Genomic DNA, 18,799 nt, shown 5'->3' on the forward strand with positions numbered 1-18,799 from the left:
AAATAGGAAATAAAAAAATAAGACATTAACGTTTTGAATTTAAAATAAAAATCATTATATTGCACAAATAATGATAATACACCATGTTTATGAGAAGTATAGTTCAAATGGTGGAATTTGGGCACAAATACCAATCTAAGAACTTTACATTTTCTAATACACCTTATTTAATTATGAGTATATTAAAGGTAAAATAATAACCAATAGATATTAACCAACATAAAATTGTAATCATTATACTAATATGACAATTGTTTTAAAATAAATTAGTGAGTAATATGTTTAAACATTAACATATAATATTTATCACACAAAAATAATAAAACATTATATTTATTAACAATTAAAATAATTAATTATACATATATGTATACGTAGGGTGGTCCACCAGGTTTTTTAATTTTTACATCCAACTGCTAAAGAAAAATTAAAATATAATGGCTTACCTACCCTTTGTACACAAATTTATATTTTAATTGAAAACAAATATTTTATAATAAGCTACATATTTGACATAAATGAATAATAAAAAAATAATTGTATTTTAAATAGTTTTGGATAATTTCCAGCAGACAGCAGTATGAAAACTACTTTTAAATGAAATTGTGCAGCATATTTATGTTGTTGTAAGATATACACTACTATAAACATTAAATATGTTTAGTATCCGACAACGTTTTTGTTCAATTATGGAATTATTATTATCATTTTAAATATTTAAATCTCCAATAGTTTAACTTTTCAGTAAATGTTGACAATTATAACTTAATATAATAAAATAATAATATAATTAAAACCAGTTAAAAACATGTAGTTATTTAATACATTTTGAATACATAAAGAATAATTCTATTAAATAATACCTTTAAAATAGCTATTAATCAATAATTTACATTAAGCTTTTAAATGTTTAGAATAGAATACTGAAAATAATCAATTGAAGTTTGTTTAGTAACTTTTTAAACACTTTTTCCATTTCAAATAATAATAATATTACTAACAATATTATACTTTTACTTAAAACTCAATAACATTTTCTGCAGCTGAAATGTACAATATTTTTATCATTATATAAAGTATATTACGAAGATATGACTATTTTACACTGAAATTTTACAGATCTTCGTCATATACCCTGTATACTTTTTAAGCGTTATTCTATATAACATACCAATTTATAAACTCCATTTCGATGTAATTTCACTAAATAAATAATCAACTTTGATTTTAAGTACTTTTATAGGTTTGATATAATTTATATGAACAACATAAATATTAATTAGTTTAAAGCTTATTTCAACCACAATAATTCCAAAAATAAAAAACAAAATTTTTCTATTTGGTTTAATAATGGTAATCAAGGTATAACGCATAACATTAAAAGTGATTCATTAACATTTGGCTTAATATTTATGTGCTAAATTAACTTTTTAAACACAATAACAAATATTAACAACATTTATTAAATTCACTGCAATATTATAACGAAAATATCAAATTAAAATAACCATAAAATGTTTTAATTATCTCATAGAGTACGGTATGGACCATTTACCTTAAGATAAGTCATTACTAAAGATGGGCCACCCTTCACTGCATCACCCAGTTGACTCAATGGACAGTTTTCAATTCCCAACAATTGCAACTTGGAACATAAAGCAAGTTCAAATGGCAAGTGATGAAGACTCTGGTTGTCATTTATGTAAAGTGCTTCCAAATTTTCTAGCGTTCCAATTTCTTCTGGTAACGTACTTAGCTTATTTTCACCAACACTAAGATATATCAAATTAGTAAGATGGCCAATGGCACGTGGTAAAGACAACAATTGATTAGATTGCAATATTAACTTCTGCAATTCTCTTAAATAGCCAATTTCCTGGGGTAATGTTTCTAGTTTATTTTCTTCGAGATCAAGTACTCTAAGTTTTTGAAGATTTCCTATGGTAGCTGGCAGTCTTTTTAATGCATTATTGGATAGAATCAACACCTCTAATGATTGTAGATACTGTATATCATCAGGCAATTTGGTAATAAAGTTTGTACCTACATTTAATTCAACCATATTGGTCCAAGAACCAACATCTAATGGCAGTGATGTTAATGCATTATCTTTCATATTTAGTTTTGTTAAATAATTAGCTTTGGAAAATATTCCATAGGGTATTTTATCAATTTTATTATGTTCAAAATTAATCGAGTCAACAGCAATAAATTGTGCTGGTCCTCCAGTAGGATATGCTGTAAAACTATTTCTAGCTAGTGTTATACTGTTCATTTCTTTTAAGTTTACAAGTAGACCATCGGGCAAACAACTTAGCATGTTGCCTTCTACATTAAATTCATCCATTCGATTACAATTACTTAAAGAATTTGGTAAAGTCTTCAATCTATTATAACGTAATCCTAAACGTGTTAGAAGTATAAGATTACCAATGGTATCTGGAATGTCAACGAGTTCATTGTGCTGAAGATCTAATGTAGATAACTGTACACAATTTCCTATTTCTTCAGGCAAGTGTTCTAAATGATTATGTGATACATCAAATGTAATTAATCTTTCTAACTTACCAATTCCAGATGATAGTTCTTTGATCTTATTTTCTCGTAAGCTGAGCATGACTAGGTTGACTAATTTACTAATGTCATCACTCACAGTACGTATACGATTAAAACGTAAAAACAGTGTAGTTAAAGTATCAAGCTTGTACACAACATCAGGCACTTCAGTAAGTTTATTGTGCCTTAGGTCTAAGACTTTAAGACTAGTAAGGTTAGCCAGTGAATCAGGTAAACAAGTTAGAGAATTTTCACTGAGTGCTAGTGTCTGTAAACTGGTCAAGCATCCGATCTCTGATGGTAAAGTGACCAATTTATTGCCATATAAATACAATTCTGTTAGTTGTGTAGCATCTCTAATGGTAATTGGAACTTTGGTCAAACCTGATTTACTCAAGTCCAAGCGCCATTCGGAACTGTCATTACAGTTCTGGATCTCCTTAGCCGCATCTTGAACAATTTTCTTCGTATTTTCTTTCTTAGCAGATGGCGTGTACAATTTTTTTGAATCGTGTTGTTTGACAGTTACCACACGGGGCTTTAGGTCTGGTGGTGTACTACTACTGATAGAACTTACCGACAGTTTTTTCTCCTTCCGCATTTTATTAGCATCAATCATCTTCACCACATCTACTTCACTAGGCTTCATTTTAGAAATTTTAAATTATTTTCGGTACATCACTTCAATTAACATAATTAACATTTTTAACAACAACTATTACTTTAAATTTTAAATTTATAAATATTATTATTGGTTCCTATCAATATTATTATAGTGTACAATTTTTATTCGTATTTGTTATTGATTATAGTCTCAGATAAAAAATGATCATGGGTAAAAATATTTGTACACTTTTCCTTCCATGATAAATTATTCGATTAGAACACTGAACAGAGATGCTCAACATTTCAGTATTAATATTAAGTGTAAAGTAACACAATCATTTTCTGTTTATTAGACAATTTTGGAAATCAATTAATTTAAGGTTAGAGCCATGACTGTTAATTTATTACAAGTGTAAAACAAATAATAACAAAGATTTGCTTCTGTCTGCTCTCTGCTAACACATTTACTAAGTAAAAATTATTAGAGACATTTTTACCAATTGTATAGTAATTTACACAGAAATCATGGTAAAATCTAATGAACCTAAGCCCGACACGGATAAACAAAAGAACACTTTAGACATTGGCTTATTGGAAGAAGATGATGAATTCGAAGAATTTCCGGTAGAAGGTAAATCTTCATTATTTTTAGTTGTCAACCTATTTGGCAAGTTTTATATGTGCTTATTTTATATCAAGAATGGACCAGCCATGACGAAGAGGATAAAGAAGCTAATGTTTGGGAAGATAATTGGGATGATGATAATGTCGAGGATGACTTCAGTGTTCAATTAAGGTATATATATATATATATATATACATGATTATTGAATACTTGTGTCTACTATTTTCTTTAGAAATACAGTAGTCATCGGTTATTGAACTTGCTTTAAAACCAGAACATTTTGGTTCATTAAGCGAATAATTCAATATGGCAAAATTCTAAAGAATAAAAATATGTACGAACGCGTGTTCTTTTTATATATTTATTAAAATTTAAGCTCAATATTCGTGTAAAAATATTTAAAAATGTTTAATATGTATTATCAATATATACATAAGTATAAAATTATAATTCAAATGCTCATTGGTTCATAATACCTAATTTATTTTGATGTTTCTATTGTGGAAAGATAATTTATGTATTTATAAAGATAGTTTACCTCCCCAATAATAACTTGATACGGTTACTGTGAAGTTTTTTCTGTAAGTTTTTCTACTCAAACATTTTTACTTTTTTTATATATCCCATTAACTGGTATTGAGTTTAATCAGAGTTAATTAACTGCAATTCCAATAAGCGGTGAACATTGTATATACTACAAAACCTATTATGATAAGCTTAATATTTCTATGAATTAAAAACAAATTCATTTGAATAAGGTTTTAACACCAGTGAACTATACATATATTTTAAATATGGATATTTTCAAAATAACTTTTTGCAATTAATTGGTAAAAAAAATCTAAACTATACTTGAGAAAAGCAGTTACAATGTTTTCAAAATAATTTCAGTAGATCATAAATATAAAATGTTTAATAATGTATGGGTACTCCATTTACAATCTAATATTTATATCAAAACTTAAATTTGTTATGTTTTATTTTTTAAACATTATTGATTTTTATTATTTATTAATACTTTATGAATATTATTATTTTCCAGAGCCGAGTTTGAAAAACAAAATATTCCTGCGACGTTTTAGAGTAAATTATTACATAATGTTATGTTCTTGTAAAGTGGAAAGTAAAATACATGTATAAAAAAAAAATATATATTAATTCTTACTCCTAAAATTATTTTTAAATTTATTTTCTACAAAATGTAACACATTTTATCTTGAATGTATTAAGTTATGTACAACCTCACATCAAATATGTATCTTTTATTTTATTAATTAAATACTTTTGTACTTTATTAATGATAACCTAAAAATATAATATTCTATAATTCTGAAATAATTAAATCAAATGCCTGATATCAGTGTTTTTCATAATTTGTACATGTAAATGCTTAATGAAATTTGTTTGCAATGACTCATTCAAAAACTGAAATTTTAAAATTATTATCTTATTATGTTTACAAGCTATAAATATATGAATGTGTTGTCAAAAAACAATAAATTATTGTGGTTAATTATTGAAAACATTTTTTTTTTTTTAATATTTTTTACTTGTGCAAATACTTAACCTTATATACATATTATGCAATTACTTCTTGGTAACTTGTTGTTTAATAAAATATGTTTTATTAGATTTCAATAAATCAGTGTAAGACAGGCTAGTTGCTGATAGGCAATTTTCAGATTCGCAATAGTTTGATCATAACTGCACTCACAGATGGAACTAAACTATCCTGTCACACTATGATAGACAGGATGTAATTGAACAATTTGTGACAAAACACCAACTATTTAGTTGGTCAATTCGATCAGTTACATATGAGCTTAATGTGATTTAACACTGTAGTAGCCACTTATGCGATTAAACTGTTGGACAACTGAAAATTGCATGTCAGCGACAAGCCTAATGTGCCTGATGCCATTAAAGTACTTCAAAGGGGGAGATTTGTTACACTTTCAAGTTATTATTTTGTTTACTTGATAGTATTTGTTAAAACAACAAGATAAACTGATGAAATACAGACAAAAAGTTTTCATCAAAGTATTATTTGCTCCGGACATAATTTTACTTCCCATTATATTGCATAGTAAAATTAATTACACGTTTGGCTCATTTTTACATTTGAGTTACTTTGGAGAAATTGTTTTTGTAAAAATAATGTACTACCTACTAAAAATACACTAAGTATGATCTTTGCCCTAAATATATTTCTACTGAGTACATTTGTTTGTTCGCTAACTACAGTTAACCTTTCAAGTTTCTATGATAATTTGTATCCACATAATAATTTCTATAAAAAAATTACATATACCACAAAGTCTATATACACTGATTGAGTGTGTCAAAATAGTCTGTATTATTATTACTGTTGATTGTAGAATAATCTTATTGTTAATAAGATATAATTATTCTTTAATCAATTTTATAAACGGGTACATAGTATTCTAGTTCAAATTTAAATTTCATTATCTTACTAATGTAATATTATATTAGTGAGGATTTATTTTTAACAAAAATCTGAAAATTCAGTACGATGTTCATGATTTTCAACAACCGTAATGTTTATGTTGTCTTTAGTTTTTTAAAGGTGTTTTTGTTTTTTTATGTAAATTTTATGAACAAAAATATCATGAGAGACATTCAAACTATATATTGTCTTGACAACAAACAGTTGATCAGTTCCTTTGTTTTTCAATAACACTGGGATCGCGTTTAGTCAGAAATGCAAATAGAATCAGAAAATAAGTTCATCATTGTGTCGATGTTGTGTATACCTAGAATGGAATAGTTTTAACCATTGTTTAGTTATGCCTTTATTGTGATAAGATCAATAATTTGTCTATCGTTGAAGTATGAAACTATAAAATTATATAAAACAGTTTTGATTTTGATTTGAAAAAGAACAAAATAAATCTATAAAAACCCATTTTTGTAAAAAAAAATCATTTAACTGAACAAGCATAAGTTGATTAAACACATGTTAGGTACATTGACCATAGCACTTAACATACAGGATACAATTGGGTAAGTGTAGTGAACTTAATGAATAGCCAAACCAAACCCAAATAATAAAAAATAATTCAATTTGAGATGTATTATTGGTACAGTTGTTTAACAGCAACAATAAATGTATGCAACTATGTTTATAGGCATAATAATGATTAATAAAGTATCAATTCAAGTTTAGTTCAATATAATAAAATATATATGAACTAATAAACTTAAGCGTAAGACTATATGCTAAACTAATGGTAAAAGAAAATAATAGTGGGTATTATTGCCAACAAAGCGCAAATGTGTAGATCACTTTCACTAATTGAACAATTATTGCATTTCTCTTTATGAAATTATCCAACAATTAACATGAGTTCACTTTTAGTTATCCTTATGTAATATAATGACGACTTTGGTGTCTACTCAATAACAATACAAAATAATAAAGATATTGATTTTAATAACTTATCAAATAATGATACACAATTATTTTTTTAATAATTTGTTTTATTTTCATAATTTCATCAAATACAAGAAATCAATACCAGTTAAACATATTATGCTCGGTATATTATAATTTTTCATTAATATATTTTTATTTTTTTTTGTTATGGCACATTATCCAATTATTAATTATTAATAATTAATTACAAACATAATACTTTTTATGTTTGTAAAAATAATTATACTTAATATGAAGTGATTAATTTTTAGTTTGAATAAATTAATACATAATATAATATATATATTTTAATTATATTTTATGAAGGTATACTTTATTCAAGTTACTATGGTAATTAGTTTTTTTTTTTTTGTAATATTGTTTTAGTTTATGTAAATATGTATGTTGTAAGAAAAAAATGAATAATAATAATAAGACAAAATATAAATAAAATAATAATACCGAGTTTAAAAGCAGTCTTATTTGTTTAATTAAACAAAAAATAACAAAAATAAAATCTTAAAGGACCTAAGTTTAAATTCTATAAAACCAAAATATGAAAAAAACATTTACGATATATATATATATATATATATTATAAATCTTATTAAAAGCAACATATTAGTCAAGCTATTTTACATAAGAATAAGTGCAGCACTAAATTATTTTCAAATATCTGGGAACAAGGGCACTGAAGATAGTTTAACACAAATGATCTTAACCAACATTTTATAACCCATACTGAAACCTTTTTTATTTAAAACTACAGAATGGATTCAAATAAAGAAGGTTTCAGCAGGTGACTACAGAAAAAAAATTAAATAAAAAATAAAAATAACGAAATAATAGTAGCAAATACTTTGTAAAAAAAAAAAAAAAAAGATATTCTATAATTTAAACAACTATACTTTTCTTATTTTTACAAGTATCTTTTAAGGAGCATTAAGAATAATGTTTGGAAACAGAAACAGAATATATCAAAAAAAAAAAAAAAAAAAAGAAGCTTATAATTTTATGAAGAACTATTAGAATAATATGATATTTGCATGATCTATAAAAATAAAAATGCTTTATTCAATACACACAAACACATAAAAAAATCATACAACTACCTAATGCTCCATTACAATTAATATTATTCTATTTCTGTTAAGTGTATATTTCATTAATTAAAAAGAAAAATAATAAGTAAGCTTGTTAAAAAAAAAAAAAAACCAATGTGAAGCCAAATTCAACAATTGCACTTGAACCCTTATGTACACACTGTTACATTAGGCCATTTTAAATATTCAATCAAATGTAATAGTTTGCAATATACAAAATATACAGAAATAAACACAAAATATAAGGAAAATGAGACCATTAAAAACAAAAGAGAGAGATACATATTAAATATTAATATTATCAATAAGGAATGTGCCCAGTTTTACGACTGGTTTCACTTGGATACTATCAGTACGGAAGATCTAGGCACGAGACCTTTACGAGCACCCCGACAACAGAGTATCCACTTGTCATCTACTTCTAAAACGAGTTGCAACTTTTCGCCCTCATTGAATGATAAGTGTCCATTGTCAGCAGATAACCGATGTGATAATGTTCGCACATAACGAGTAGGTTCCTTGAGTCTCCGCTGTGGTAAACTACTAGGCCGTGTTGCTTTAGATGCAGACAAAGGTTTTTTGATTCTATAACATATTTAAATTATTTACATTTTTCATAACTAATAAATAAAATTATTTTTACTTGTTGGAAGTAGGTTCAATTTGATTGGCACAAGATGGTGATGTTGGTGAATCAGCTCTATAAGTAGCCGTCATTGGGCGCTTACCAAAGTTATCTTGAACTGGTTGTATTGGCGAGAGAACTGGACGTGGTATACGAGATTTTGAAGCCGATCTCCTTAAAAAAAAAAAAAAAAAAACAGTTAAAATAATTAAAATGTGTAAAAATCAGTAATCATTTTAGAACCTAGCTCTCATCGCCACGCTTTGTGGTCCATCAAAATTAGGTGTATCCACTGTAAGATCTTTGGTACTAAGTAACTCCCATTTCATTTGCAGTCTTCTAAATCTATTTCCTTTTACAGGTGTCTCTTTCTCAGAATTAATCTCTAGTTCTGGCCTGTAACATTTCAGTTTTATAAGTAATATCTTAAATTTATAATTTTATTAACTTACTGAATTCTTTCATCAATGTTGTCCAATCTTCCAAATGCTGTAGCTAGTTTTGAGCCCATATGTACACCACTCCAACGTTTACTGGCAGTACTTGCCACATCTACTGTCTTTGCTGAATCAACATATGATCTTGGTCTTGATGCTTCGTTTTCCAATGTTCGAGCAGTTTTCTTTAATAACCACGATGTTCGGTTCTACAATTTATAATTTATAATAATTGTATAAATATCTATAAGCAGTTGATGAAAATACCCACATTTATGTTAGATAAACTTTCATGAAGTTTACGGCATTCATACAATGGATCAAATTCCGGTTTGTAATTGGCCAAAGGTTTAGTAGATGTGATTAAACGATCAACAAGATCCCTGTGCAAAGTACATCCAAAATTGGCACGTACAAAAAGAGCATTTCGGTTATAGTATTTTTGCCAAATCGATTCTCGGGTTCTCATATAACTTAACCAAGCATCCAAGCCTCCAACACTATAAACATAATTTATTTATTTTGTACATTATTATATATATATATATCATATTATTTATTAATAATCTTATTTAATTATTTATTTCTTACTTTAACAAGCCGAAAATAAATGCATTAAATTTCATAACACCTTCATTCAGTGCCAACTCATTATTAATTTTTGCTGTAAGTTCATTAAGTGCTGAAGAAAGAACACCTGAAAGTTTATAATTGCAATATAAATCAAACAATTTATAGCCAAACATTGAATTTTAAATATTTTAAATTTAAAATAATAATTAGATAGCAAAATTCTTCAATGACTAATTGCTTTTTTTTTTCGTAAACTCAAATATGTATATTTAATCGATGGAAGTAAACAGGGGGTTGATAAGATAGAAATTTTTAGGTTCTAAGAAGTAGATCTCTTACAGCAACTATGTGTCTACAAGCCGTAAACAATAACATTTTTTTTTTTTTTTTTTAATAAAATGTCTTAATTTATGAAAAATTAGAGAACATTATATTATAAGGTGTTTAGTACTTAAAAAAGTTATATAAATTTAAGGGAAGTTAGGACGATTACAAATTAAAACTTATATTAAAAAGCCAGAACTAAAGATGAAAGAGATAATTAAGAGATTACAAGTGGGAATCGAGAAGAATGGTATCAGTTATGTTTGATAATCAAGGAATCAAAATTGAATAATTATTTATTATTTTAACACCATAATATTATATTTATAGCATACATATTTACACTAAATTGATACTAAGTAAAATATTTTCAACTTGCATATTTATAACTTATAATCTATTTATGTACATTATACAAAATAAAAGGGAGATTAGATACATGATTGGATGAAAATTTTGAGTACAAGAACAGCTGACTAATAAGGATGAATAGTTCTTATGCATATGAAATATATGTACCATTGGTATCAAAAATGATCACGAACAAAGAAAGATAATATGATTATACACAAATAAGAAAATCGTAAAATAACTAACTTTGTCTTAAATTTTCAAAATTTTTTGTGGGACCAGAATTATTTTATCGACATTTAACAAAAAAAAATTAAAAGAAAACATGAAAATTTTAAATACCTAATGTCACAAAAAAGTCAAAATATTTTGATAACCATCTTAAAACCGTGAGCATTTCAAATTACTAAAGTAATTATAAGTTACAACAAACAAAAATATTTTGTATGTTACCATTTTTTTTTTTTTTTTTTTGGTAATTTTTTGGTAAATAACAATCGAATTATCGTCATTTTTTCTCAATTATTTGGAAAACTGTATAGAAAATCAAAAGATGATATCCAGAAGAAAGACAAAATTTGTTGTCACATAAAAAAGATTAAGTTGATTGGATCTTTCTGATCAAAATACATTCTTTTGCTTCACTCAAAATCTAAAAAATCACTCAAATATTCATCGAATGTTTGATATAATTTATTTATTTCAGATCTTACACCATAGCCATTATACAAATATAAATTACATAGCGTATAACTGATCACAATATGTGGCTACAATTCGTTTGTGCAAAAGTGCACAACTTGATTACGCACACATATTTTGGCTACCTGTGACGAAAATCCTTAGTGCCAGAACTCATTTGCTTATTATCGTTGATTATTATACTCCTTATTTATTAACAATAACACTCACAGGATATTTTTTATTAGTGCATCTAAAATTTGAACATCCACTCATTAAAACACGGTATTCACAAAATTTATAATTATCAATATTAAAACATCGTTTTCTTCATGGAGATTCAAAAGTAGGTATTAGAAATTTCTACGCCATATTAAAGTTTACGTCGTCAACACACTAGTCACCACTGTCCATATCCATAGTCCATACTTACTGAAACTTTACTAAAAGTTGTTTGGAAAATCCAAATTTATATAGTCTACACAGTCGATTATAAAATAATATTAAGGTAATATATTTGATAATTTATACTACAGTCTGTGACGATGTATGTAAACACGTGTCATGTGTTGAATGTGTCGTAGTGCACAAACGAGTCGTCGATTTTCAAGTAAAAATTTTGAATGTACGCAAACGAATTGCAGCGCAATATGTGTATTGTACTTATTTATATATAATACATAATTTATTATTAAAAAAAAAAAAATTTCAAAAATAAAAACATTACACCACAATTCGAATTGTTTCCCTTGTCAATCAAAAACATAAAACGGCAATAATTTCATTGTTATCGTTGTAACGTTATATTATGAAAATTTTATTAAATAAAACAGTCAAGATTGTGTACAAAGATTTAAAATTAAAAAAAAAAATAAACAAAACGGTTGCTCATAAAATATATCGTACCTACTCTTTTATAGAGAACAAAAACACTTTTTCATTTTAGATTACGAGTGAAGTCAAACAAAAATTGATTCTTCTCAAAACATAATATGTAAATAATAATACTCATAATACATATTATGTATTATGAGTTATGACAATCTTGTTGCGGATGTATGATATATATTATATATATTAATTTATTTTTATACACTAATCCATTGATAATTAGTATACTGAGTTTTGATTAAATATACTTAATGACTGAGTTATGGGATTATCTGAGCAAAATGCACAAAAATAGAAAAAAACCGTCCATGCTGTAAATACATTCTCCCGAGATGTATAATTATGTTCCAACAGGGCAAAGTCGAAAACACTATTAAGATAGTATTTTAAATAGACGAGGTTTGAAAGAGTGAGCGATTTTGATTCCATACTGAGTGACAACCGCAATATTAAATTAGCGGCAAACCATATTTCAGTTGGTTAGTGTAGTAAACAGTACTACAGCAGTGAAACGTAAGCCCGGAGCCGTGACAACTAATAAAGGCTAACATTGAAAAATAATAAGTGTTCAGAAAAATATGTATAACTCAATACATAGGACAAAAAACCGGTAAGTTATGCAATTCGTACACATGACTTTTTATATTACATACTGGACCTTGATATTTCTTATATAAATTAAAAATCTACAGTAATTCGAGTAACCACAATCACAGGGAAAATTGATTTGTTTGAGTTATATTATTAACAAGGTGAACTCCAGTCAAAACAAATCGCAACTAGTGTTATAACAAAAATACAATGTGTTTTGTATGAACAACATTGATAATAATTGTTTTGGACTAAATTATTTCAAATATAACTTATTGTAGAATATATGCACGCAATAACCATTATCTCGGTTACCAACTGTGGTAATTTTGCAGAGCTTTATTTAGTAGGAGGTAAATACGTTATATATATAATTAAAAAAATCACGACCTAGTATGAAAAAATAAAGGAATACATTGATAAAAATTCGTCGTTTTACATAGATAATTAATATTAAAACTAAGGAAAGATTAATGATTTCTTATTAAACATAGATATGTTAAGAAATATTAATACTTTGGGTATTATTTATTAAAATCTAAAATGTATTGATATAACATATTATTTTTAAAATGGTTTGTACATTTAAAATATAATTAAAAATATTTATCTTTATTGTGTATGTGTATAATAATATAACTGTATTAATGTAAATGTTATTTTGGGTATTTAATATTTTTAAGTCTGTATTGATTTCAAAATTTATATTACATATATTCTAAAACATAAAAACGTAAAATTTGAACATTTGGACAGTTTATTTTAATTTTATTTCAAAAATGTGTTTTTTATAACTTATTTTAAAATTTCTATTTATCTTACCTATATAAAATGTATAACAAAGTATAAACTTAAATGTAATTGTAATACATTTTATTCAAATTTAGAACACGATAAACAGAGTTTAGGAATTAGAGGTGTATGGAATTTGTTCTATGCAAATTGGTTTGCCCTACAAACTGTGTGCAACCCTAAAAATTAAGCCCAATTTAAGCCACTGGATCGAGTGACGAAACGTTAACGAAATTCGAACGTCAACTTTATTGCGAGAGAAACAATATAAATCGTTTGAATTTGAATCATATCCAAACAAACGAATGCCGATATTAATATTTGCTAATGGCTACATAATACAAAGTGTACTAGCGATCGGTCGGTTACGCCACACACGGCGGTTCAACAGTGGAATCGCGGGCGGTTAAAGAAAAATTAAAAATTATATTACTTTAACCGCACATTTGTGTTAGCGTATAACCGCCCGAACGATGAAAACATATTCAAAACGGATAATTTTCAACGAGTCCCGATCGCATCACATGTGGTCGTCGATTCGATTTTGTTTTCGAATGATATTTTTTATTTAGAAAGAAAAAAAAAAGAAAATAATAATAATGACTGGATTCCGCAGAGCGCAGACTCGTCGCGCGGACGTGAGCGACGGACACCGAAACGCGGTGAACGGACGTCACCAGCAGCAATCGGCGACGGACGGTGGTGACGACGGTGAGTGCGCCAGGGACCACGTGTGCTCGAGGTGCGCGACCTCGTTCCCGACCGAACGGTTCCTGGCGCAGCACTTGGCGCCGGACCGGAAGAGGTGCCGGGTGTGCTGCAAACGGTTCCGGAACACCAGCAACGTGGTCAGCCACGAGCGCGTGCACACCGGCGAGAAACCGTACGCGTGCCCGGTGTGCCGGAAGGCGTTCGCCCAGATGGGCAACCTGCGCACGCACCAGCGGAGCCACGCGAGCGACAGGCCGTACGCGTGCGACGTGTGCCACCGCAGGTTCGTGCAGAAGGGCAACCTGACCAAGCACAGCAGCACGCACAGCCGCGACAAGCCGTACGCGTGCGACGTGTGCCCGAAGTCGTATTGCCAACGGTACCAGCTCGTCAGGCACCAGCTCAAACACTGATCTCTTTTCTCCGCGCACCGGGACAATGTGTGTGTGTGTGTGTGCGTGCGATTATATATTATACGTACTGTACCAGATAATTTGCGTTTTTTTTTTTTTTTTTACGGCCTTTTAGACCACACATCCAAACACAAAAGCTTCAATCCTTCACGATTTTGCAATAACCTATGTCAATCTTCATCCTGGTAGAAATCTGTTACATCTTTTTTGACACAATCCTACCATCGCATTCAGGGTCTTCCTAGGGGTCTTTTCCCTCTTGGATTTTCATGCAAGACCGTCTTTATCATAGCATCAGGTTTTCTTCACACATATCCTTCTTAATATTTTTCTTTCAAAAGTCCTCAGTTTTGACTCATCACTTTTCCTTACAGTCCAACATTGGGTTCCATATAGTACTATAGATCTTATTAGTGTGATGTATAGGTGGACTTTGGGTGTTCTTGACTTAAAGTTATTTGCGTTACGATTATTGTTACCAGGCTTAAGAGTTCTCTCCTTGTCACTACTACGACCAGTAGCGTAAATTGGATCCAATTTCTGGTGGTGCAGAGACATATTCTCAACTTATAATTTCCAACACACCAATTTTCGATTTCCCAAGTAAAATCCTTTCCAATAAATTAAATATTTTCCCATATATTTCTTTAAATAATAAATAAATTTTGAATTATTTTAGCAGTAAAACCTTTATTTATATAATATCAATAAAAAAAAAACAATCACATTTTTTTTTTTAGTATGCTAATTTCCTTGGCTCTAGAAAATAATATTATAGGTATACAAATTTCAATAATTTTCTGGTGGTGCAAAAATATATCTTTGCACCACCACATTTTATATGTGGTGTTGCAAGTGCCACATTTGTACCGCCCAGTTTACACAGTGGCGTGTTTAGGGGTGGGCCCGGTAGGCATGTGCCCACCCACATTTTTATATAAGTACTAGACTAGTTTAATTCTGATGATCAATAAAAAATTAAAATATGATTTATAAATAATTATAAAAAAATGTGTGGCCCATCCACAACAATAGTTCTGGACACACCACTAAGTTTAAGCCACTAACTGCGACGCGATCATCAGCAAGTGTCGATCGATATTGTAGTCGGTGACTTCGGGCTCGTTTTTCATATCTACACCAATAATTGGATGACATATGACAGATGAATTAACCGTTTTTAATTTATTCCTTTCCGAATTCTATAGATAGAGAAATAGTAATCAACCAAAAAAACCTTTTATACATTTAGGTTTTACGTACGTATAATTTTTAATTGTTTCGGTGTCATATTTTTATACAATATAAATGTGATAATATTGTAGAATCGTAATATAATGATATACATTAATACTTGTACAAATAGAATGAATTTAGACATACTTATACATAATCAGTAGCGTCGAATCTATAACCCAAAAGCGACGAACCGCTCCTTTTTCTTCGGTGGGTACCCAAAAAAAACAATTAACTACTATTTATGTTTCTATGGTGTAATAGGTGGTGGGTAGCAAAGAATAATTTTTTCCACCACTCTTCCCATTTAAATTTAAGTTGGGCGCCACTGTACATATAATACAGCCACATATATAGTAATAACACCCATGATTTCAGTAGAAAAATAAAAAAGAGAGATGATTTAAAGACATTTTGATCATTATAGTCTATATAATTTAATATTTACTTAGCAAAAAAATACGAGTATATAATTAAAATTAATAAACACTCAATTACCATTACCTCTACTGTATTACTTAGGTACATATAAACTAAATACTTATTATAATTAAATAATTCATAGGATTTTCTGGTTTTAATATTCTGGCATATTTAAATGTATCCCTTATATTCATAATTCATTTAAATTTATTAAAAAATAAATTTAATTTAACTCATTTTTATCATTTAAATAACCAATATTAAAAGAAAAATATGATTAAATAATTTAAATTAAATACTAATAATTTATTTTAATAATAATAAATTAACTAACCTTGTTGTGAAGAAGCTTCTATTACTTGCCATACAGAATTGTTAACTGAGCCAAAAGATGTTTCCAAAACTGATTTCAGATTTTCACTGAATAATGCATATAAAGCTGGACAGAAAACGTCCAGAACAACAGAGTGTAAATCTTCTGTATAGTCATTATCCAGACAGAAAGCAATTTTTTCAGCACCAAAGCAACAATTTCTTACAAGATCTTAAAAATACAATTTTAATTTTCACATCAAATATTTAAAAAATATTACACAAAAAATTTTAAATTTACCTTTTTTATGTGAAATAGAGTCTGTTAATTTATTTATTTCACATCCTTCAAATCTGTCTATGTTATCAGCTTCTTTTTTAGACTACAATAATGTATTCATGTAAAATATTATAATATACATGTTTAAATTCATTTAAATTTTATACTGATGATTTCTTACTTGTATGGTAGTTTGATTAGGTGAATTTGGTGGAGTATGATGCCCACTAGCACGGTTTAAATATTTATTGACATGTGATTTTAGATTAACACGAGATTGTTTATTTTGTCGTAACAATGAATCTAATCTTTTAGCCTCATCAAGACATGGATTTGGACTATCACAGTTACTTCCAGAACATTCAACTCCTTCATCTTCTGATGTGCCAACATCAGATCCGGCCTTAATAAATATTATATTTGTATCAATAAACAATTATTACAAAATTATTATAGTAATTAATTTACTAAGAAGCTTTCGCATTCATATGAATTGTTTTTTAAAGTTTAAAGTATTCATAAAAAATAAGATAATTATTTAGATTGTTTAATCTTTTAAGTATTTTTGATTAAGTTAAAAATGAAAAATTTGTATATACACTTATTATATAAATATAAAACAAGTTATCTTAAATTTAACAGAAATAGTAATACTAATTTAGTAATTTGCTCATACTTTTTAGGCGCTCAAATATATAGAATGATAATTTCACTTAATGTTTTAACATGCTTGTAATAAAGTTGTAAAATGTGTTTAAATTACTTGGTAATTTTCTATGTTAAGTTTATGAATAGCAATTTAAAAATTACTGCATAGAGTGTACTAATTTAAGTTACAAAGTATTATTTATAGTGTAATGATTAATATAGATACAAACAACAAAAAACACTCCAGCTGTGTATATTATATGTAACTTTGTTTAATAAATTACACTGGTAATTCATACACAACAAATTTCATTTAAATAGATGACCACTTTAATATGCTAAATTAGATATAAGACTATTTAAAAATATTATATCAACCATACAAAAATTGAACATATGGCTTTTGGAGAAATTACCAAATCCCACTTAAAATTTGTGAATGTCTTACAATAGGAGCAATGTTAGGGATGATTGTCAACTGCGATGGAAGAGAACGTCTTTTGTTTTGTAGTTCTTGAAATGATTCTGATTTCATGTCAAACATGCTAAATCTAAATATTAAAAAAACAAATTAAGAATAATTTATTAATAAAATAATGTATTTAAATATAATTTACCTTTTTGGCACTTCATTAATAGGTCTTTTCAGTTCATTTTTGATGGGAATCTTTGAATTCACTCGTCCAACTGGTGGTTTTTGATGTTGACTCAAATCATCATATTGGTAAATGAACATATTATCTTTTTTTTCTGTAGCTTTAGATACAGTATGACAAAATGATGGTTCTTTAATATCAAAATTAATCTGTTTAAAGCGATCTTTCAGCTCAGGAGTCTTGGATAAAGCCACAGAGACATTACGAGGTAATAACAATGCTAATGAATCCCAATCACTAACGTGGTCGAATCCTTTAGCACATATTGATTTTAAATCAAATGAATTTTCTTCTGAAGACGGTTCATGTATAGGTGTAGTATTGAACTTTTTACACTCAACTTCAGGAGATGGCAAAGGGGAAAATTTTTGTGGTACAAGGAACACATTGTTTATATCTAAAGCAGCTTTAGGGTTCTGCAAGAATGAGAGATCTGGTAATGTGTAACTGGGAAACATTACATAAACAGGACTATTCTTGCACTAAAATATACAATATATAAATTTAAAAATAAATATTGATAATAATT

The 18,799-nt window shown here is 27.8% G+C and overlaps 4 protein-coding genes across 7 annotated transcripts in view; 2 read left to right on the forward strand and 2 right to left on the reverse strand.

The window, feature by feature from the left end:
* Positions 1-962: 962 nt before the first annotated feature.
* LOC112686105 (leucine-rich repeat protein soc-2 homolog) lies at positions 963-3,278 on the reverse strand. Its single transcript, XM_025558242.1, has one exon. The coding sequence runs from the start codon at positions 3,203-3,205 to the stop codon at positions 1,529-1,531; it is 1,677 nt and encodes a 558-aa protein (XP_025414027.1). The 5' UTR covers positions 3,206-3,278; the 3' UTR covers positions 963-1,528.
* A 196-nt stretch (positions 3,279-3,474) lies between these two features.
* On the forward strand, positions 3,475-5,032 carry LOC112686106 (26S proteasome complex subunit SEM1). Its single transcript, XM_025558243.1, has 3 exons — positions 3,475-3,793; positions 3,862-3,958; positions 4,830-5,032. Exons 1-3 carry the CDS (start codon positions 3,688-3,690, stop codon positions 4,867-4,869), a joined length of 243 nt encoding a protein of 80 aa, XP_025414028.1. The 5' UTR covers positions 3,475-3,687; the 3' UTR covers positions 4,870-5,032.
* A 3,339-nt stretch (positions 5,033-8,371) lies between these two features.
* LOC112685991 overlaps positions 8,372-18,799 on the reverse strand; it is a 29,686-nt gene continuing 19,258 nt past the window's right edge. For all 4 annotated transcript variants that reach the window (XM_025558074.1, XM_025558071.1, XM_025558072.1 and 1 more), the window contains exons 7-17: positions 18,232-18,752; positions 18,063-18,165; positions 17,148-17,369; positions 16,988-17,069; positions 16,709-16,918; positions 9,980-10,085; positions 9,660-9,888; positions 9,404-9,597; positions 9,195-9,347; positions 8,970-9,125; positions 8,372-8,911 (exon numbers count right to left, since the gene is read on the reverse strand). In XM_025558074.1, the coding sequence (XP_025413859.1) occupies positions 8,662-8,911; positions 8,970-9,125; positions 9,195-9,347; positions 9,404-9,597; positions 9,660-9,888; positions 9,980-10,085; positions 16,709-16,918; positions 16,988-17,069; positions 17,148-17,369; positions 18,063-18,165; positions 18,232-18,752 (2,226 nt within the window). In that variant the 3' untranslated portion in view covers positions 8,372-8,661. The remainder of the gene's footprint in view (positions 8,912-8,969; positions 9,126-9,194; positions 9,348-9,403; positions 9,598-9,659; positions 9,889-9,979; positions 10,086-16,708; positions 16,919-16,987; positions 17,070-17,147; positions 17,370-18,062; positions 18,166-18,231; positions 18,753-18,799) is intronic.
* Positions 13,687-14,768, forward strand: LOC112685992 (zinc finger protein 568-like). Its single transcript, XM_025558076.1, has one exon. It carries the CDS (start codon positions 14,191-14,193, stop codon positions 14,713-14,715), a length of 525 nt encoding a protein of 174 aa, XP_025413861.1. The 5' UTR covers positions 13,687-14,190; the 3' UTR covers positions 14,716-14,768.

The sequence above is a fragment of the Sipha flava genome, unplaced genomic scaffold (assembly GCF_003268045.1).
Source record: "Sipha flava isolate LNK unplaced genomic scaffold, YSA_version1 2_pilon_pilon, whole genome shotgun sequence".
Taxonomy (NCBI): Eukaryota; Metazoa; Arthropoda; class Insecta; order Hemiptera; family Aphididae; genus Sipha; species Sipha flava.

Excerpts from the sequence above, each read along its gene's own strand:
- LOC112686105 (XM_025558242.1), bottom strand. The coding sequence starts at position 3,205 with ATGAAGCCTAGTGAAGTAGATGTGGTGAAGATGATTGATGCTAATAAA.
- LOC112686106 (XM_025558243.1), top strand. The coding sequence starts at position 3,688 with ATGGTAAAATCTAATGAACCTAAGCCCGACACGGATAAACAAAAGAAC. Across the intron at positions 3,794-3,861 it reads CGAAGAATTTCCGGTAGAAG|AATGGACCAGCCATGACGAA; the intron begins GTAAATCTTCAT and ends TTTTATATCAAG. Across the intron at positions 3,959-4,829 it reads GACTTCAGTGTTCAATTAAG|AGCCGAGTTTGAAAAACAAA; the intron begins GTATATATATAT and ends ATTATTTTCCAG.
- LOC112685992 (XM_025558076.1), top strand. The coding sequence starts at position 14,191 with ATGACTGGATTCCGCAGAGCGCAGACTCGTCGCGCGGACGTGAGCGAC.